General features: G+C 33.3%; 1 protein-coding gene and 1 long non-coding RNA gene across 2 annotated transcripts in view; one reads left to right on the forward strand and one right to left on the reverse strand.

Annotated features, from left to right (window-relative positions):
- The window catches only part of LOC144566249 (uncharacterized), a 35029-nt gene extending 13711 nt beyond the window's left edge, over positions 1–21318 (forward strand). Inside the window, exon 3 of the long non-coding RNA XR_013515165.1 lies at positions 21308–21318. This is a non-coding gene — a long non-coding RNA (uncharacterized LOC144566249). The remainder of the gene's footprint in view (positions 1–21307) is intronic.
- LOC144566811 (cysteine-rich receptor-like protein kinase 10) lies at positions 6692–20414 on the reverse strand. The gene is made up of 7 exons (XM_078316839.1): positions 19577–20414; positions 13717–13863; positions 13499–13629; positions 13199–13409; positions 12133–12370; positions 11828–11975; positions 6692–7484 (listed from the first exon to the last, which is right to left on the reverse strand). The coding sequence occupies exons 1-7, from the start codon at positions 20397–20399 to the stop codon at positions 7146–7148; spliced, it is 2037 nt and encodes a 678-aa protein (XP_078172965.1). The 5' UTR covers positions 20400–20414; the 3' UTR covers positions 6692–7145.
- Positions 21319–23342: the final 2024 nt, after the last annotated feature.

The raw sequence follows: 23342 nt of genomic DNA on the forward strand, positions 1-23342 counted from the left end.
GTTATTATTGTTGGGTTTCGGGGTAACCAAAACCCGTTTAGGCTTAAGTTGCGGAATGACCGTAGAACAAAAATTTCTACGGCCAACTTAAGCTCAGGATTAAACGGGGTATATCAGGAAACTTTCCAAGGCTGTCCACCTTCAGTATTCCTTTGGAATCAAAACCCAATTTAATCATTTTTACAGATCTACTCCATGATTGATTTCTAAAATTTTAATCTACTTACCAATTAAATAGATTAATATAACATATTTATACCTTGTTCCAAATCACAGTTGGAATGCAGACCGAGCGAGTAGAGCTACATCACGGGAATGATTCTCCTCGGAGCATCAGACGTCTGATGCCTCTATCGGTTATCCACCAGGACTAACCGGTGAGCAGTTTATTTCTTTTGCCAGAAATACTATAAACCGTGGAATTCTGCAAAACACTATTCATGGGGAAAAGATGAAAACCCGTAAACACGAATTTTCAGCTACTCAGTTTCACAAATAAGCAAAACTGACATACCGCGAAATTCGGGAAAACACTATTCATCAATCCCGTAAATATACTTCACAAAAATCCGCAAGATTATACGTCAACTACGTATAACTTTCTTTTCTCAACCGAAACACTATTTGGGAGAGAAACCGAGAAAGAGAGAAAATACCGATTCGTTTCGACACGAAACGATACGAGTGAATTAGTGGTTTTTCTCTCTACATGCACCCCTCTATTTATAGCTTCTAAAATGATGTGAAAAGACCAAAATATCACTATGACAAGGCATGCCACCTAGGGGGTGAGGTGTCATGTGGATAGGATTGATGACGTGTCATCTGGATAGGATCGATGACATGTCATGCGGATAATGACGAATCTGAAAAGACCCGAATGCCCTCGGCCTGAATACAAATAATATTCGTATAATTATTCTGAACAATTATATTTCTTGCAGTTATTGTTTTGGTAATTTATACAACGTGTCCTGCACATTTATAAATTAACCGGTTAACTTTTATACAACGTGTCACACACGTTTATAAATTAACCAATGTTTTTGCTTGTTATTTTACATAACATTTATAATTTAATTATAACACGTATAATTAATTATAACCATCTTACTATTGATCATAACCAATTTATAATCAATCATAATAAGATTCTCCGATTAACTCCTATATGGTGTGACCCAATAGGATCTGTGTTATGTTGGTAAATAGAGTTAAAACTGTTTTAACTTCTATAATCATGAGTGGTATCTGGCAGTATACATCATGACCATCCAATTACACAGATGATGCTGTACAGTACAATATCACGATCCAGTAAACAATTTACTTGTGTCTGTTCTTCTGTCTCATAGCTATCATATTAGTTTCAAGATAGATGTGTGTCATCCTTGCTAACTGAATCTTTTCTTGATCTTGAGCAGATTATCAAATATAATTACTCTTGTAATTATACCGCTAGCAGATAATCTTACTTTATCAAGGGGCCCAGTGATGCTATAGCTCGTATAAAATACGAGGGACAAATAGTATTCTTGGTAAACTATCACTTCCTCAGCTAAGCTATACATATGGAAAAGCTACCATTATGACTGCTTTTTACGGACAACGTTAGATAACAATCACACATACATATTTCTCAGTGGGAACGATAAATACCTCATACTGTAGAACCTGACACTGAATGAAAACATAAATGACACGAACACAATTCTATTTAATGTTTCATTCGGGGTCTGTCAAATACCATGTTCCTAGAACATGTATCTATGTGATTAAAATGACATCTCGTGTCAGGTGGTTTGTAAAACTTAACCATCTTTTAATCCACATACTAACCTTATCGCGGTAATTAGTGTTCCTGCTAATTACTTTGGTCAGTGACTTTTTAAGAGTATATATCATCTATATTATGGAGTTTCACAATTTCAGTCATGAACTTGAAATGATCCATAAATTCAATAATACTCAAGGCAACAAAATGATATATAAATAAATATTCAATTCATGAATAAAGCTTTATGATAATTTATCGTATTATTGACTTCTAGATTATTACAAACTAACAATTATAGTTTCCACCATGAATAACTTGTAGACACATGTAGTTAAATTAACTTAGATTAAAAATAAAAAAAATACCCTATTCACCGCCCTCTAAGTGCCTTTGGGACCAACAAGGTGAATAATTTTTACGGAAATAATTGTCTCCCAACTAAATCTCTCAAAACATATCTGCACCATAAAAACTTGGTTACTCAAATTACATGAGGGGGACCATACATGTTTTTAGAGGTGATTTTTCTCCGTTCAATCTCGTTCGTATTTCTGACGATTTGTGAAAATTTTTATGAATCTAAAAATCACGAATGTCTTTTACGTAATTTTCTCTCTCAAATGAGATCCATGATGACGTACTTTTGGATTCGTCGTCACACACAAGTGTTTATACCTCCTCGTGTAAGTATTTGTACCTACACTTACCAATATTTTTTTTTACAATATATAACACTGGATTATATCTGAAAATTTTAATATCAAATATTGCAAATATTTATACCTATGCATTAACATATTTACACCTATGAGTTTAACTATTTTTGTTAGAGGAATGTTGACACGTGGACGATTATGGAAGATTGATGTTGAGATACGGCGTCCCTACTACTTCATTAGAGGAAGGTTGACGCGAGAACGATTGAAAAACTGGAAATAAAGATGATCATATCAAGTTACACATATAAGTATTAAGAGGGGGGGGGGGGATCAAATGCCTCCATTTTTTGTGCCTCCATCATGCCTCCATTTTTAAAAACTTAAATAACTCAAAGTTTAAAACTTAAATGTCAAAATAAAACCATTAGATGTGATCTATGTTATTTTCTCCATGCGCCCATAAAAATTATCACATTTTGATTTTTCTTTTATATGAATCAATATGTTGAAAAATCAATGTCTAGAAATTATCCACATTAGTATACATTTTTACAAGCTCAAGATGACAACCAAAACAAAGTTGAAATATCATAATTTTTTTACACGTGCATAAATAAAATGATGTAGTTCATATCCAACGGTTTTATTTTGAATTTTAAGATTTAAATTTTGAGTTATTAAAGTTTTAAAAAATGGAGGCATGATGGAGGCATTTGAACCCTCCTCAAGTATTAATATCTTATTTTGTAAGTATTAATATCTTATTCCAAGTATTTATACCTATGAAGGTTGACGCGGAAACGAGTACGAGAACTAAAAAGGAAGACCATATAATTATGAGATCATAGTACAATCTTTCTCTATTATTATTGGAGATCATGAAAAAGGAAGAACTGAAAAGCAATAAAATTTTATGTCCATACACATATAATAATATAAAAATTTCAAATTTTAAAAAGTAAATATTGATGGAAACTAAAAATTAAATATTTGAACCCTCGTCAAAAACTACTATTCATCCCTTAAAACTCCGAGACAAGCATAGTTACAAAGGGGTTATTGCTGATGGCGGATCTAAGGCTTAGTAAAAGGTGGCTAAGTTACCCCTATGATTTCAAAATTTTAGTTATACGTATAGAAATTTATTTGAATTTTATCTTTTTTAAATTGTTTATACTCTAGCCACCCTCAATAAATAAAACATGTTTAGTTAGAGGTCTTGAGTTCAAATTTCATTCACCACAATTGTACATTCACTACTACAAAAATGGTCATTGTACACGGATTTGATAATTTTACCTAAAAACCGTGGATAAATTGTAATTTTTTGGAAGCCCGAAATATCTGTGGGATCTCTACACGGATGTTTATTAAAGAATCAGTGTAGAAAGCCTTGAGAGAGCTACACGGACGTTTATTAGGAACTGTACACGGATTATTATTTAAATAACAGTGTAGAAAGCCTTGAGAGAGCTACACGGATATTTATTAAAGAACCGTGTAGAAAGGTAAGAATTGTACACGGATGTTTGTTTAAATAGCAGTGTAGAAAGCTTGAGAGAGCAACACGGACGTTTAATAAAGAGCCGTGTAGAAAGGTGAAAATTGTACATGGTTTTTTGTTTAAATAACAGTATAGAAAGCCTTGAGAGAGCTACACGGATTTTTTACTTAAAAATCCGTGTAGAAATGTTATTTTAGGGTTTTGGTTATATAAAAGACCTTCTCCTTCCAGCAGCGCCGTTTTGATCAATTAATACTCTCTCTCTCTCTCCTTCCAGTAGTGTTATTTTGATTTCTGTGCACAAGGAGCTAGGATCTGAGATCTTTGAAGTTAATTTGTATTTTTCCTCTCTATCTTGCTAAGCTTAGTCATGTATATATATATATATATATATATATATATATAGAGAGATGGGCTATGGTGCATTGCAATGCATAGGCCATGGTGTGCATTGGACCATAAATCACCGATTCAAAGTCCAAATGACCGATCCAAACCGTTCATCTTGTTCTCCATATTAATATGTGCTTGGAGACCAAATTTTACATTTTTTGGAATTTTTTTACTATTTATTAAGCCACTTTGAAAATCGCTGATCCAACGGTGACTGTTTGGAACAGTAAAATCAGAAGCCACCGTTGGATCAGCGATTTTCAAAGTGGCTTAATAAATAGTAAAAAAATTCCAAAAAATGTAAAATTTGGTCTTCAAACACATATTAATATGGAGAACAAGATGAACGGTTTGGATCGGTCATTTGGACTTTGAATCGGTGATTTATGGTCCAATGCACACCATAGCCTATGCATTGCAATGCACCATAGCCCATCTCTCTCTCTATATATATATATATATATATATATATATTTCTCTTTTCTGTTACTAGCTTATTATTGCTTATTTAGGTCAATTATTAATTAATGCATGCATGCTTGATTTGTTAAGATAATGTAAATAATTAGTGTAATGTGGACCATTTTTTGAAAGTGAGAAGTAAAGAAAACGCCTAAGGTCTCCATCATCAGATCTGAGGAAAACCGTTGAAGATCAGTACTAATGCTTCCGCCTAAAGATGTCTGCACTTCAGAACTGTAAGATTTAAATTACTTTGCTATTTTATTTTGAATTTACGAATTCTGGATTGCTTGTGTTTTTTTAATTGCAAAACACGTCATGAATTATTAAGACTATCATTTGGTATCAGAGCCATCGTAAATTCATATAAGATGCAATAATTTTTTTTTTTACGAAATTGATTTTCAATGGTTCGTATAAAAGCTAGACAGATTCAACTAATTTTATATATAAATATTTTCTTATAATTTTGGATGAAAATTTTAAAGGAGAATTTTTATTCCCTAATATGTTAATCAATGGATTCTTATTGGAGATGCAATATGTTGGAGACCTTTAACCAAGAGACATCATGTCATGGATCACACGGGAGCTCCTTTTTTGGTATGTTGGATCTAATACGCCTTAGTTTGTATGAAATTTCGGTCCAAACTAGATCATAACCAAGAGTTTTGGCAATTTGAGCCCAACTTACTGAATTTTGGGCCAAAGCTTGATCATGTGGTTACTAAGTGGTAAGGATATAACTTTTATACAAACATTGTATTGGATCATAAGGAGTATATGTTATGTTTTATCACATGAGATTGCATGTACAAAAGGCTTTGTATATATATGTTGCATGAATTGTAATCTTCTACCTTTTCTTGTTACTAACTAATACCAAATTATAATTGTAGTATGGACCAAAGCAAAAGTGTTACACCAAGGAGCAGATCGACGATGTCAGATGTATGTGGAGAAGACGATTTCAATTTAAATTTTGTAATGCTCAATATGAATTTGTATAATTTTGTATATTTTAGTGTACATAAATTATTTATACTGCTGTATAGTTTTGAAATTATGAGTTTAAAATACCTCTGTTTAATGTTTCTCTATTTTGAAATTCTAATTTTAAATGGCTAACAAAATTGGAAGCTAGCCACCAAAAAAAAAAAAAAGGGAAAAAAGGACAATTCTACACGGACATTTAACTAAAGTCCGTGTAGAAATGTATTTAAACATTATAAAAAAATTGGAAAAAAAAAAACAATTCTACACGGACATTTAACTAAAGTCCGTGTAGAAATGTATTTAAACATAAAAAAATAAGAGAGCTACACGGACATTTAGCTAAATATCCGTGTAGAAAGAGTAATCGTACACGGACATTTAGCTAAATGTCCGTGTAGAAAGAGTAATCATACACGGTTGTTTATGTAATAATCCGTGTAGCTCGGTTATTTTGAGAGCGTCGCTGGCAAGCGTTTGTACACGGTTGTTTATGTAATAATCCGTGTAGCTCTCGATAATCGCACACGGGTAAATATCCGTGTGTAAATATTCAAGGATTTCTACACCTTCACAGTCCACACGGCAGGAAATCCGTGTAGCTCTCCTGTTTATGTCCGTGTACAATCACTTATTCTGTAGTAGTGATTTTTATTTTCAGCCACACTCTATGAAAATTTTCTAGTTCTGCCCCGGTTATCTGTGATTTGAGCATTTCTCGTGTCTATATTGTGTTTTTCAAGACAGAAAAAAAATCAACGGAAGCAAATTGAATTGAACATATGTAACTTTTGCACGCTACTTAAATCCTTGAAGCAAATTTTTTCAAGTACTTTATCGAAGTTGCGGCTCAGTTTCTGTTGACTTCTTACAACTACGCAAGAGAAATTAAACTATATGAAAGTAAAGGAAAATGTTCCCTAGAACGACCTTCTTTTACAAACCTTAATAGTAAGAATTAATTTCCTAAATCTCTGCTACTCATTAATTGAGTAGACATTTGTTGGTTTTATGTTGAGAAATAGAAAAATAGGGATGATAGCCTCAGAATATTCATCATAGGCTGTAAATAGGAACAAATAAGGGCTAGCATCCATGATACAGCTGTGACAGCTATATTTGGTACCTAGCTTATAATTAGGATGTAATTAGGCAAAGAATCCTGTAATTGTAATTTAGGAAACTGCTCCAACGGCTAGTAGAATTAGCCTATAAATAATCATGTACAAAGAGCTTGTAATTATCAGAAAATTAGTAATAAAAACTAATTATTCATCATTCTATTTTTTTTCCCTCAAATTTCCACATTTTAACTGTTCCAAAATCAATAAGAGCATTTATCTCCTTAATTTCTAAACTACCTGGGTTCAATATCAGTATTTGAAACCTCATTTGATGACATGGGGACAGACTTGCTTGAAGACTTGTCAGTGTTGCCTCCAATGTTCCCCAATCCAACACGTATACTTTCATTCGCAATGCAAAATGCGGGCCTAGACGGAATCTCAAGAGTCGACACTGTTTCGCTGCTAAGCATAACAACCACATTTGACATAGTAGGTCGATCTGCTGGGTTTTCCTGGACACACAACAGCGCAATATGTATGCATCTCAACAATTCACTCATTGGATATTGTTGACCTAACGATGGATCTGCTACTTCTGTAATGGTACCATTGGTCCAGTTTTCCCATACCTATGTGAGGGTAAGTTAAAATTTGTTAGTTTATAGTTCCTTTGCTGATTATAAAAATAATAGATATCTGAGTCGGATTGGAGAGCAGTAGTTGAGGTTTTTGATATCTGGAAAAAGGTTTAAGCTTAATTCGGGGTTTGTGTGCCAGAAAATTGACAGAAGCCAAAAGGCCCAAAACGGTTTGGCTGACTATTTGGCAAAAAAGGGAAGGGAGCAAGGGTAATTGCAGAGGGTACACGTACCCATTGTTTAGATAACAATGTTTATTCTCAGTTTTGCTTTCCATTTGTTTCCATGAAATAATAGGGAGGGGGTTTATATTATTAATAAACAAATGTAATTGAGGCCTCAGGGCAAGTGCTCTTATAATTCTTTGGTAATAATTGAATAGAGCCTACGGTAATTTCTCCGCAAAAAAAAAAAAAAAAAAAAAAAAAAAAAAAAAAAAAATATATATATATATATATATATATATATATATATATATATATATATATATATAGGGTCTGTCTAAATTGCTGCTGGCAGCATTTCAGCAGAGGTGCTGCCGGGGCTATATTTAGCCGTGTGATGTCCAAACAACAAATCCAAACCGTTAGATGTTTAATCTATATTATAACCTACTTGGAGACAAAATTTTACATTTTTTGGAATTTTTTTACTATATATTAAGCTGGTTTGAAAACTGCTGATTTCAGTAAATTTCTGCAGCATTGAAATCAGCGGTTTTCAAACCAGCTTAATATATAGTAAAAAAATTCCAAAAAAATGTAAAATTTGGTCTCCAAGTAGATTATAACATAGATTAAACATCTAACAGTTTAGATTTGTCATTTTAACAACAAAAAATAGAAAAAACAGTGGCAGCACCGCCGGCAGAAATGCTGCCGGCGGCAAATTAGCCACAGCCTATATATATATATATATATATATATATATATATATATATATATATATATATAGAGATGGGCTATGGTGCATTGCAATGCATAGGCCATGGTGTGCATTGGACCATAAATCACCGATTCAAAGTCCAAATGACCGATCCAAACCGTTCATCTTGTTCTCCATATTAATATGTGCTTGGAGACCAAATTTTATATTTTTTGGAATTTTTTTACTATTTATTAAGCCACTTTGAAAATCGCTGATCCAACGGTGACTGTTTGGAACAGTAAAATCAGAAGCCACCGTTGGATCAGCGATTTTCAAAGTGGCTTAATAAATAGTAAAAAATTCCAAAAAATGTAAAATTTGGTCTCCAATAGGGGTGTCAATGGTACCTTTTTAGCCGTTTACCCGACCCGTATCGTATTCGATAAGGCGGGTATGGGTAAGTTTTTTTTTTCGTTATCTTATTGGGTATGGGTATGGGTAAGAATTTTTTTTCGTTAAATAAATGGGTAAGGGTATGGGTAATGACTATTTCATACCCGTTACCCTATAGGGTAATTATAAAATCCAAATATATATTCAATTCAATTTCCAACCCACTTAAATATATACTCAATTCAATTTTCAACCCACTTAAATGTATATTCGTGTTTTTGAATTTTTATTCTTTATAAAAAATAATTTAGTTGGAATTGATTGCACATTTATTTTATTTTTTATTAGAAATGCAATTATATATGTGTAAAAATGAATGAGTTTTTGATGTTTAATTTGTAAAATATAATAAAACTAATTATTATACTAGTATTATCCGTTATTCACCCGCTACCGTTTCGTTACCCGATAATATTAACGGGTAAGGGTAGGGTAGGGTAAGATCAATTTTTAATGGGTATGGGTAGGGTATGGGTAAGGTCAATTTTAATGGGTATGGGTATGAAAATGTCTCCACCCGACCCGTACGGTACCCATTGACACCCCTAGTCTCCAAGCACATATTAATATGGAGAACAAGATGAACGGTTTGGATCGGTCATTTGGACTTTGAATCGGTGATTTATGGTCCAATGCACACCATGGCCTATGCATTGCAATGCACCATAGCCCATCTCTCTCTCTCTATATATATATAGAGTTAGGCTGGGGTGCTATGGATAACATAGTGGCCTCTATGCTACGGCTCAATATTTGAGTTTTCAAAATCCAAACGGTCGATCCGAACTGTTCATCTTATTCTCCATATTAATATCTGCTTGGAGACCAAATTTTACATTTTTCTGAATTTTTTTACTATTTATTAAGCCACTTTGAAAATCGCTAATCCAACGGTTTTACTGTTTTGTGCAGCCACCGTTGGATCAACAATTTTGTAAAATACTTAATAAATAGTAAAAAAATTCAGAAAAATGTAAAATTTGGTCTCCAAGCAGATATTAATATGGAGAATAAGATGAACGGTTCGGATCGACCGTTTGGATTTTGAAAACTCGAATATTGAGCCGTAGCATAGAGGCCACTATGCTATCCATAGCACCCCAGCCTAACTCTATATATATATATATATAGGAATATGCATAGCATAGAGCCCCTCCATGCAACGCCTTGGATTTCGACTTTTCAAAATCCTAACGGTCGATCCAAACCGTTCATCTTGTTCTCCATATTAATATGTGTTTGGGGACCAAATTTTACATTTTTTGAAATTTTTTTTCTATTTCTTTATATTTATTGAAAGTTGCTGTTTTCAGCAAATCTGGACCATAAAAAAACAACGATTTTCAATAAATCTAAAGAAATAGTAAAAAAATTCCAAAAAATGTAAAATTTGGTCCCCAAACACATATTAATATGGAGAACAAGATGAACGGTTTGGATCGACCGTTAGGATTTTGAAAAGTCAAAATCCAATGCGTTGCATGGAGGGACTCTATGCTATGCATAGCATGCTAGCATATTCCTATATATATATATATATATATAGAGAGAGAGAGAGAGAGAGAGATGAGCTACACTACTCCATGGAATAAAACTCGTTGGTGCTCCATGACACTATATTTTTATTTTGAAAATCCAAACGACTGATCCGAACCGCTCAACATGATCTCCATATTGAAATGTGCTTGGAGACCAAATTTTACATTTTTTGAAATTTTTTTACTATTTATTAAGCAATTTTGAAAATCGTTGATCCGATGGTCCATAAATTTTTACTGTTTTTTACTATTCACAGCAAAACATCAATTTTCAAAATTGCTTAATAAATAGTAAAAAAATTCCAAAAAATATAAAATTTGGTCTCCAAGCACATTTCAATATGGAGATCACATCTAACGGTTCGGATCGGTCGTTTGGACTTTCAAAATGAAAATACGGCGTGGAGTACAAACAGGTTTTACTCCATGGAGTAGCGTAGCTCATATATATATATATATATATATATAGATAGATAGATAGATAGATAGATAGATAGATAGATAGATAGATAGATAGATAGATAGAATAAAGCTGGGGTGTGATGTGCTCACCAAGAGGATTTGGTAAACACAACTCCAAAAGAGGGTGTGATGTACTTCAAATGCTAAATCCAAATCGTTAAAATTCATGTACTTCATGAGTGATGCATGTATATACAAAATTTTGAAAGTTTCGAGTTTATTTGCTACAAGGTCAAGCGGTCAAAGAAATGAACTTTTTATAAGTTAATTTATAAGTTGTTTTATATATTCAATTTTTATTATTTCCTTGACTGCTTGATCTTGTAGCAAATATACTCGAAACTTTTAAAATTTTGTATATACATGCATCACTCATGAAGTACATGGATTTTAACGGTTTGGATTTAGCATTTGAAGTCGATCCGATATACTTTTGGAGTTGTGCTCACCAAACCCTCTTGGTGAGCATATCACACCCTAGCTTTACTATATATATATATATATATATATATATATATATATATATATATATATGAGGTGGGCTACGGTGAGTTGCGAAGTAAAGTGACTATTTTACTTCACGCTCATATTTTGCGATTTTAAAGTTTAAAACGTCGATCCAAACCGTTCATGTTGTTCTCCATATTGAAATGTGCTTGAAGACCAAATTTTACATTTTTTGGAATTTTTTTACTATTTATTAAGCAATTTTGAAAGTCGCTGATCTGATGGTCTAGAAAATTTTACTGTTTTTACTGTTCACAGCAAAACAGCAATTTAAAAAAATGCTTAATAAATAGTAAAAAAATTCCAAAAAATGTAAAATTTGGTCTCCAAGCACATTTCAATATGGATTAAACATCTAACGGTTCGGATCAGTCGTTTGGACTTTCAAAATAAAAATACGGCGTGAAGTAGAAACGCGTTTTACTTCGCAACTCACCGTAGCCCACCTCTATATATATATATATATATATATAATTGATGCAAAGCATTGGTGCTACTGCTACTTACAAAGCTCTGGAGAACTTTGATCTCATCATTCACAAAGAAGCTTTTCTCCTTTCCAGTTATAATCTCTAAAACTAAAACACCATAACTGAAAACATCTGACTTGACTGAGAAATGACCTTGCATTACATACTCCGGAGCCATATATCCACTACAAAAAATTAAGTATGAATATTAACGTCAGTTTTATTTTAGATATCTTGGGGGGGGGGGGGGGGGATCATAAAAAAGTCTATGGTGATACTCAGCATTTACTCCAATATATACATGTACAGTACTTGTAATATAATCATGTGACATACACTTACCGTGTTCCAGCAACTCGACTTGTGATCGCTTGACTTTGGTTGCCTCCAAAAAGTCGAGCCAGACCAAAGTCGGATATCTTTGGGTTCATCTCTGCATCGAGCAAGACATTGCTTGCCTTCAGATCTCGATGAATAATTCTTATCTGAGACTCTTCGTGTAGATAAAGTAGCCCTCTTGCAATTCCAGAAATGATATTGAACCTTTTCCTCCAGTCTAGTAGGTGCCGCATCTCAGTATCTATATATAGAAGCAGATAACGAGGACCTTATTAATTTAGGACAATAAATGTACTTTTTTCGAATAATTAAACTACTATATAAACTATAAGAGTAAGGCTACGATGCTATGGGTTGCATAGAGGGCCTCTATGCAACGGCTCAATATTCAAGTTTTCAAAATCCTAACAGTCAATCCGAACCGTTCAACATGATCTTCATATGAATATGTACTTGCAAACCAAATTTTACATTTTTTTAGAATTTTTTTACTATTTTTAGACAGGTAGAAAATCAAATATCTGAATATATAGTGCAGAATTTTTTAGATAAAGTGATTTTCTACCTATTTAAAAAAATAGTAAAAATTTTCTAAAAAATATAAAATTTAATTTACAAATACATATTCATATGAAGATTATGTTGAGCGGTTCAGATCGACCGTTAGGATTTTTGAAAACTCAAATATTGAGCTGTTGCATAGAGGTCTTCTATGCAACCCATAGCACCGTAACCTTACTCAAACTATAAAGAGTATTTAAGTATATATGCCTGAAAGGCCGAAACTCTACATTTCCAAATAATTAAAACCAATAATGCTAGTCTGACAAGCCAAATTAACATAAAAAGTATAGTATCTAAAAAAATGGTTTGTAAAGAACTAAGAGCTATGTGTAAGAATTTTTGTTAAGGTAATACCATACTTATTAGCTTGGGTCCAACCAGTGAAATTCACCAAAAAAAAAAACACTTCAGAAATAGTTACCGTTATAGTATTACTCTATAATTGGAAATCAACCAACCAGTTAATTTAAAGATAAATTTTCCTGATAGAGAAAGAAAACCTTACCAAAAAGGATTTGATCAAGGCTTTTGTTAGGTACATATTCATAAACAAGTAATTTCTCTTGGCCCTCCAAGCAAACACCAAGAAGTCTGACAAGATTTTTGTGTTGAAGCTTTGCTACCAAAATTAGCTCATTTTTCAATTCGTCCAGTCCTTGGTCGGAACTTGGAGAGAGCCTCTTTACTGCTATTTCTCGACCATCCGGCAGTACACCCTTATATATAGAAGGTTATAAAAATAATTGCATAAAATAAGTGTCTAAATAATTAGTAATGAAGTTAATTTGAGAATAATTAATCCTACCTTATATACAGCTCCAAATCCACCTTCACCAAGTTTGTTTTCTTCTGCAAAATCAATTGTCGCAACTCTTAATACATAGAAATCAAAAAGCAGTGACTCGACACTTTTGATCTCCTCAGGATTACTCACATCTGTACATTGACACCAAATATCAATCAACACGCGCGAGCCAAGCTTACTTAAGTACAAACTTGATCAAATAAAATGATCTTTCTTACTCAGCAATGGTTTTGTAATCCGTGATTTCCTCTTCTTTAATAAGCAGACACTAACACCAGCGATTACAACAAAAGCAAGGACCAATGATATAGTGATTGCCAGAATTGTACCGGTTGAACTTTTCTTCTTGCCCACGTCTAAAACACCTATTGATTTGAACAATTAAATTTCGACGACAATAATTTAATACATCAAATAGATTTAGTAGAATTGCCAAATTAATATCTACATCGGGACTATATATATATGTTAAACAAGTAATATTATTCATTCAAGATTGGCATTAATTGGCATAAAACACACTCAGTCATCTCACCCTAAACATCTTTATCTGTCTTGATGTCCAAAATATAATGTGTCAATTTGAACTAAGGTTTAAGCAATGATTTTAAGTAGTATATATTATGCAAGAAAAGACACTGGTGCAACTATAAGTAAAACTCGGAAAAACTGCATGCATAGAAGGCTACTAGTAATCGTGCCCATGTACAGCAACGAAAGCAAATTATGTAGTAGAAATCATTAAGCTCCTTAATAAGGAGGAGAGATAATTTAAATCAAATTTGTAGAGAAAAAAAGTTAAATACTATTTATCTACAAGATAACACATGTGAACTCTAGTGTAGTGGTAAAATTTTTGGCACCAACAGAACCCAACTGGATTCGAATCCCGCCTTTAGCAGAAAAAAAAGAAAAAGGGTGCGCGGTGCACAGGCTTGGTCTGCAAGTGCCATGCGTGGTTCAGAGGCGCGTTCCACGGGTTCAGCGCGCGGTCTACAGGCACTGGGATCATATGCGGCGCGACCAGTGCATACTTAAGTGTTGAAGCTCATAATTTGGAAAATTCATCTATGTGTGATCTGAAAATTCAACGGCTGAGCATCATTCCAAAAAAAAAATAGTAAATCAAGACCCTTGCAGGATCTAGACATTAAGCTCCTTAATAAGGAGGAGAGATATATAATTATCCGCAACCGCAACGCGCACGAACTGTGTAACTATATATATGTAAAGCTCCATAGACATATGCGTTAAGGACCGCTGTTAAGAACTTCAAATTCCCGGTGCATAAATTAGGCTAGGTAAGAGAGACTTCTCTGTCCTATATATAGACTTGTTGCGGATTATCAGCTATAGCGAAAGCTATCCCACATAGCATTTTTTGTTTAAAAAAAATTATATTTTATATTTCTACTAATTATCAATATTATCTAAAGTCTCATAGAGCAATAAGTAATACAAAATTGATTAAGAAATTAGAATATTCATATTGAACCAGTACAAAGTCCAAATTGTTATTCAAAATATCTGTAATAATATCATAAGCTATTTATCTTTTTTCATTCAAAATAACTTAAGCATCATGACATAAACTATATATATTTTTTCTATTAAAACAAACTTAGGCAACATGAATAAACTATATATCATTTTCTATTAAAAAGCAAAATCAATCTGGACCTTGAAAATGTTGATATTTAAAATTAATTTTCAGTTTAGCTTTTTATATAAAGCATGTGTAGCATAGCGTGCGCTATAGCGCGTAGCGTGTAGAGTAGATAGCGGACCGCTATTATTGCTATAGCTTTCGTAGCTGAAATAACGCACTTTTATCTCATAGCGTAACGTTTAAGGCCCAAAAATGTTATAGAGCTGCTATTGTGTCGCTATTGCCCAAAAATGCTATAGCGCCGCTATTGCGCGCTATTTAGAACACTGATGAATATGCAGTGATCTGTTCATTTTTCGTTAGTCAATTTTTCTATTCAGTTCAACATCCGAAATTACACAGAAAGAGAAATAGAGACAAAAATATAGAAGAACAATATTTTCAATTTTATTGGATTAAACCAAAAATCTGATCTATCTGAATTCACACCAATTTAGAAATCGAGAGAGAAAAGCAAAAAGATGAGAAGGAGACTGTCAGTTGGCCCTAGCACTTCGACTTACAATTGTTTGTCAACCTATTCGTGTGGATATTGGTAGAGATGTGGTTGCGGTTGCTGTTGCGTTGATCCGAAATGAGGTGTACAAATTGAAGAAGGATACTGTTAGGGCTTAAAGTTTTCGCTGCTCGTCTAGTGGTAAATTCTATATTAATCTTGGAATTAGGTTTTATACATGGATTCTGATTTTCGGATAGTGAACAAACTGATGAACTGAATCGAATTGTTGTACTTTAACCTACGCAAAACCTTTCAAAGAGTACCAATAAAAATTAAGATTTTCATCTAGTTGATGATGGATAATAAAATTCTAACACAGCAGGTACTGATCTCGAGAGGTTGCCAGGTTCAACAGGACTGCCATCTGTGCCATGCAACAACAGTAGAAACAAGAGACCATATGTTTTGGGAATGACCTTATGCAACAAGATTTTGGAGAGGATTGTAAGCGCATTTCAATTTCAACTTTCTAGGAACTAGGGTTCACACTATTTCCAGGAATGTGAAATTTGGGGAGGAGGCACCGATCAGCGTGCTGCAAAAGCTGTAAAACACTATCGGATGCGATGTGAACGGTGGATGTTTGAACACTATGAAAAGAGCGGAATAGAAGGCTATTCACAAATAAACAGAGGTTTGTGCATCACATTATAGATAGCGCAGTAACATACACTTGTACTTGATTAAGGATACATAACTACAGGGAGCTACTGGCACACTCGGTGACAAATTTAAATGGTCTAGCCGCTTAGACTATAAAATTTGTAATTTGTAATTTCCTTTTCTGTGGTTTGTACTATCTGGTCGTAGTCTGTAATTTCTATTGAACCTATTGTATTTTTTTTTTTTATCTTTTATATATTATCAATATAATGGTTGGCGGGTACCCGCTAACTTTAAAAAAAAAAAAAAAAAAACACTCTTACACAACAATATTTTTTTTTTCCATCTCGTCTCTACCGATTGGAGTGAAGCGAAGAATGAGAGAGAGAAGGGAGTCAAGCCGACCGAAGACTAATGTGAGCGTGATATTATTGGCTTTCGGATTGTGGTGAACAAATTCAGTCGTTGAAGTGCAGCGGCTTAGATGAATGAATTTGATCGTGGAGAGAGATAGAGAATAAAATAATAGAGTGATTAAGAATGTAGATAAGATAAGTAGAATTAGATGAATACGATAGTTTATAAAGATTGATAAAAAAATAAATTTATACGTTTAAGATTAAGAAACTTCTTAAACAAACGTTTGACTCGTTGTAATTACAATTTTTTTTTTATATTTCAGTAGTTGATATTAAGTTATTAATTTTAAAATAAAATAATAAAAAAAGAGCATGATAATTGTATCTCAAACAAAATCTCCGAGCACGTCATCCAAATAGTTTAATAGAAAAAACTTTCAATGTTATCTAACTTTCATTTCCAGCGCTAATATCCAAACATTTAAAGCTTTGTTTATAACATTTGACAATGCTACTCGCAAGGATTTAAACCTCTATCTGTAAGCATTAAAATTGTAAATTTGTATAGTTTTTAATTCCTAGTTATTTTTGTTTTCAAGTCAAAAACGGAAAGATTCCTTTCACCCACTTTTTTTTTAAATTTTTTCTCTGATCGTTTTCATCTATTTTTCCGACGATCCGTGATGAATTTTGCGAATCTAAAAATACGAACATTTTTTACTCGATTTTCTCTTTCAAATGAGATTCATGAAAAATAACTTTCGAGCTATATTTGTGTCATAATTTTTTTTACCACTTTAAATCTTTGTGACTTTCAGTTTTTATTTTTATTTTGCTTCAAAATAATTTAAACCTCTGTTTACAAGCCTTCAAATCTTTCGTATAAACCTCATTAATAACACTTTAAATCTCTAGAATAAAACGTATAAACCTTATGTACAAAGAATTTAAACCTCAACAAAACATATAAACCTCATGTACAAAGCCTTGAAAATTTTAATGGTTGTAGACTAAGATTTAAAAACTTGAAAATTTAAAGTGCTCATGAGTTTTACTTTTTAAAAAAAAAAACAAATGACTTTAAAATTACTCAAAAGTATTTCTTCATAGATCTTATTTGAAAGAAAAAATCGAATAGAAAACGCTCGTATTTTTATATTCGTAAAATTCATCACGGATCGTCGGAAAAATAAATTAAAATGGTCAGAGAAAAATAAAAAAAGTGGGTGAATAGAATCTTTTCTTTTTTGACTTGAAGACAAAAGTAATTGAAAGTAAAACTATCTAGAAATATTTTCAGACAGAGGATTATATGCTTGCAATTAATATTTTAAAATGTTATAAACATAACTTTAAATGTTTAGATATTAGAACTGAAAATGAAAGTTAAATAATATTAGAAAATATTTTTTTGTTAAACTACTTAAGAGACGTGTTCGAGTATGATGGCTCCGGGGACCCCACGACATTTCTATGAAAAAAAAATGGTACGATTTAAAATATATGAATAGCGACTTGGCGATAACTGACGTTTTTTATTTTTCTGGCGGCGTGCGACTGTTGACTAGATATGGCTTGCAGGATGTGTGGCTAGACTAAGAATTCACTAAACCACTAAACCACCAGCACTATACCATGGGCAGGTAGCGGTCTATTGTTGGATACTTGCATGTGCATCCGACTCACTCCAGTAGCACCCGTGATTGAGTACGTAAAGGAAAAAAAAAATATAATGCTAGTGCGTAACGGAAGATTTGGGTTTTTTTTTTTTTATTTGTGTGTGTGTAATATGATTAAAGTGAATGATTGGACAAAAGTTAATTTTAATTTGTATAATTGAAATCGAGGATAATGAATTCTACAGGATAATGAATTCTACGTACAGTGGCTGGAAGCTAACTGGAAGCAAAAGTTGACAAGTTACAACGAAATATCCATTCTCCATTCTTCTGGCGCTCAATATTTAATTTAATTAATTACAATAATTACTATTTTTTAAGAATTAAATTGATATTTTTCTTTTTTTATTGTTAATTTTGTTATAGCCACTTGACATTATATTAGTAAAACACCGACACTTACTGTTAATTCCCCTTAAAAAAAGCACCGACATTTCACTGTCAATGCAGTTCCCCATATATATATTTAGGGGTGTAAACGCTCGGATACGGATCGGATAGTGGTCTTACCGTATTAGTATCTGTTATAATTTTTCGGATACGGATAGTCTTGAATACGAATACGGATACGGATACAGATCGGATATTAAATGTTACGGATAAGGATATTTTTCATATTTAGCTTGTTGGTTACAAAACATCTATTATATTATTAAAGTATTAGTCACTAATTATGTCATAGTGTTGTATTGTTCATCAAAATATATATCTATATGCAATTTAATAAATTATTGGTACAATATATAATTTAATAAATCAATTTAAGAACACATAACACATTTGTTGTGGTTTAAAAGTGTAAACGGTCGGATACGGATAGTTAAAAGTCTTACCGTATTCTTCTATGTTATAATTTTTTGGATACGGATAGTCTCGAATCATACGGATCGGATAATTTAGGTACTTTTCCATATTAGGATCTGAATGAAATCGGATCGATAATATCCGATCCGTTTACACCCCTATATATATTGCTTGCCTGTAATAACTAAATAAATAAATTGAACCAACACGAAATTTTTTATCACCAACTGAGAGTTAACTAACTAATTAAGGAATTACGTACTTGAAAAAATTACTCAAAACTTTTAGCCTGTATAGAAATTGGAATTCGTACGTATTACTGTTCTTATATATGTGAGTTGTCAATAGTCACTAATAGATAGGCCGGCGTAGTTAATTATCTAAAACAAGAGCAAAGGCTAATTAATTAAGTAACTACTAATTAATACTTGCATAAGTAAATTAAATAGATAGTTCTTTCCATACCTGGAACTGGAAGTGCTGGAGCTGCTGGAGCTGCTGCATTATCGGCTGGAGGCGTAAGCGACAACAATGACACCCCGCTGTAAAACATGTTTTGCTCAAACCGCATGTTACACCTCACACCAAGAATTCTCCCTCCTATTTTTACACTAAAATACATGCGCATCTCCTGAATTAAAAATTTCAAGCAATGTGCACAGTCTGAACTAGACATATCGGGTGTACACTGTACCACCCCATATGTCTCAGGAAAGCCCTCATTAGACAGATTCAATTGTGCTGATGCAAACTTATTTGAACTATTGAAAGCAGCATAGTCTACCGTGGTGTTCATAAGGTAGGTTACATAACTATCGAACAGTGTTTGTGATCCTGTTACATTCTGAGAGTTCAACTTAATATATTGTGGCGAGTTGTCTGTTGTGATGAGGAAATTTTCATTTGAGAAGCGTAGAAGGCAGACCTCATAATAAATGGTTGCCTCTTTAGAATAAGGACAGAGGTTTTGGATTTGCTGAGTGGCTTGTGAAAGGCAGAAAGAGCAGAAAGAGGAGTTGGCATCCCCACGGCAGAGAACTAGCCCAAATATTTCATTGGGAATGCTGCCGAAATTGCTCTTTGCGAAGCCAAAATTAGAGGAGGAATTAGTGGCGCTGGTTATAAGGTTGGTAAATAGTGTTTGGAGGTTCAAGTTGTATGTGCTGTTGGCCGTGAAAGCGTCGGTTGAACTGCAGTATGTTTTCTGCAGCACATTGCCCACGTCGGCAATAGTAGTTGAGCTGAGAAAAATTAAGAGGAGGGCCGAGAGGAGTGCAAGGGTTTTCATGGTGGATATGGATTATGGAAGCTTCAAGTTTGTGGATGTTTTGAGGAATGAATGGTCAACCGTGGTAGGAAATAGTGTCTTTGCCAGGAAGAAGACATGAAGATTCAAGCATTGACTGACTCCAGTAAGGCCAGTCAAGTTGTCTCCATTTCCAGCCTTGTGTCATTGCCAACTTGCCGTGGTGATAATGATATATAGTTGAAGGGTTATTAAAATAGAGTGAGTCTATGGTACGACGCGTACGTTTGAATATTGAATTCTGTATAATACAAAATTAGAATTCTGAATAATACAAAATTAGAGTGCGTATTATATATCTCCCCTCAACGTTTGTATTATTAAAATTAGAGACGCGTATTACACTTTTAAGTGTAATTCAAAATCCAGACCTTTAGATCTTCATCAATATTCGTGTTGTCGAAGTGGGCTGATCAAGCATTAACGGAGCGCCTCAGTTAAGGTTTTGGAATTCCGTCTATTATCTCCCCTCTCCAGTCTCTAGTGATGAACTCTCTCTCTCTCGCGACTTCAACTGTTTTTTTATTTAGCACCCCAATAAATCTAAATTAAATGAATACCACCGAATTACTAAATTTAAGATTTTGTCACGTTCGCGTAATGGATTTGCGGATGAATCGCCACCTGTTCACGTAATAAATTTGCGGACTGATCCGTTTCCGACCTGACCCGCTCGACTAACCCGTTCTCTAAATAGTTCTGCGGACAGACCCGTTCGCAAGATGGATATGCGGACCGACCCGTTCGCACTCTGGACCGACCCATTATCACTATAATAATAGGGGACAATTATGAAGCGACATAAACCAAAAATGACAACAAATAATGAATAAGATGATTGAGTCGCCTGTTTAATTAATTGTCAACCTTTTTTGTTACCAAACGAACAGTAATAAAAAGCTATCACAGTCTATGCTTGAAATATTATGCTGATTTGTGCAGCTGGCACTCTGTACATGACGAAACTTTTATTCGTTAGTTCCAATCTGACCCTAAACATGCTTTAGAACACCACAGCGTATAGAAAAGGAGGAAGTCGATGAATAGTTTACTTTTTTTACATCGTTAAAGATCACAAAACTCAGTAAGCGTGAGCGCAGTTATATGTTTGCCTGATCAGTTATATCTCATCGGGAGCGGGTCAGGTCGGAAACAGGTCGGTCCGCATATTCATTTAGAGAACGGGTCCGTCCACAGAACCATTTAGAGAACGGATCAGTTGAGCGGGTCAGGTCGGGAACAGATCAGTCCACAAATCCATTACGCAAATGGGTGGCGATCCGTCCACAAATCCATTACGCGAACGTGGCGGAATCTTAAATTTAGTAATTCGGGTGGTATTCATTTAATTTAGATTTATTTGAGTGGTAACTAAAAAAACGGCGACTTCAATTGCCGGGTGCCTCCGGCTAGGTTTTTCCGTGAGTTGTAGCCAGGCGCCTCCACCTCGTCTCTCTCAAATCCCTCCGTCTCTCTCTTATCTGTCTTGCTCTATCCCCCCCCCCCCCCCCCCCCCCTCCCCTCGCTCTCTCTAACTGGATGAGGCCGTGTTCGGATGTCAAGATTTTAGTGGGAATTGGTGAGGTTTCCCAAACAATTTCCAATGCCCGTTCGGTTGTCATTGTTTTCCCCAATACTTTCCCAATTATTTTCCTATATGATACCCAGATCAATGTAATTTGATGGAAAAAAATTTATCAAGTCAGAGTGAATTATTTTGTTCCCACTATCAATGGAATACTCTCTCTCACCTCTCTATTGGTCATCAAATAGGCTGGATCCACTATTCTCTTTTAAAACAGTAACAAACGAATAAGAACAACAGCTCACTTATGTTTAATGTTTTTTTTTTTTATAAATGTTTATAAATATATATTTTATAAAATAATAAGTAATTAGTAATAAGAAAATGTTTTTTAATAGTTTATTTGTTTGTAAATGTTTTTAATTACATATTTTAAATGTTTGCTTGTTTTCTAACTTTTTGTAATTATATATTTTAAATGTTTGTTTGTTTGTTTATAAATGTTTATTTTTTGTAAATGTTTTTAATTGTTGTTTTCTTATTTTTTAAATTTATTTATAAATATTTTCTTATTTTATTTGTACTATTTTAGTAATATTTTATCATTAGAAATGGTTCATCTTTTTAATATTATTATTTAATCAATTTTATTTAATTTCATTAATATAATTTAAAAAAAAATTATGTTTACCATTAGTTAACATCAATACAAAACAGAACGCTATACTATTCAAAAACAATAATTAAATAAAAAATCATTTATAACTAAATTAAACTAAACCAATTAAATAAATATACATATTTTAAAATAAATAAAACTTTCCCACAATTAATCCCATGATACAAACGAACACTCATTTTCTCATATTCCCATAATTAATTCCGTGCATTCCGTATCCGTGGGTTCCCACTTTTTCAAAAGTGAATTCCTATTTCCATTTGCATTCCCATTCCGTAATCCCGTGACATCCGAACACGCCCTGAAGGAGCCAGATCAGCTAGGTTGGCTACAATCCCTCATCTCTACTTGTTCTCCTCCTCTTTCGTATTTTTTTTGGGGTAAGATCTCATCTCTGAATTTATTTTTCATCTGGTAATTTGATATTTCAACAGTGACTCTCCTTCTACGTGCATGCCTATATGTGTTTTGTAAAGGATGAAATTGAGAGTTTGCATATAGCTAAATCAATTTTCCTGTATGGTTTACAGTCTTCAACGAGCTAGTACCTTTTCGGTTTAGAAAGATTGATGGAGATATTGATTTTATATTGTCGTTTTCATAGTTAAAGCTTTCTTATTATATATATGATTTTATTGGACAATTTTCGAATAATACAGACCTGAATGATAAACATCAACATTTGATGATAATTGTACAATGTATATACAATACTTGATTG

The sequence above is a fragment of the Carex rostrata genome, chromosome 15 (assembly GCF_964058835.1).
Source record: "Carex rostrata chromosome 15, lpCarRost1.2, whole genome shotgun sequence".
Taxonomy (NCBI): domain Eukaryota; kingdom Viridiplantae; phylum Streptophyta; class Magnoliopsida; order Poales; family Cyperaceae; genus Carex; species Carex rostrata.

Excerpts from the sequence above, each read along its gene's own strand:
- LOC144566811 (XM_078316839.1), bottom strand. The coding sequence starts at position 20,399 with ATGAAAACCCTTGCACTCCTCTCGGCCCTCCTCTTAATTTTTCTCAGC. Across the intron at positions 11,976-12,132 it reads AGTCGAGTTGCTGGAACACG|TGGATATATGGCTCCGGAGT; the intron begins GTAAGTGTATGT and ends AATTTTTTGTAG. Across the intron at positions 7,485-11,827 it reads TCAAAGTTCTCCAGAGCTTT|GTATGGGAAAACTGGACCAA; the intron begins GTAAGTAGCAGT and ends ACCCTCACATAG.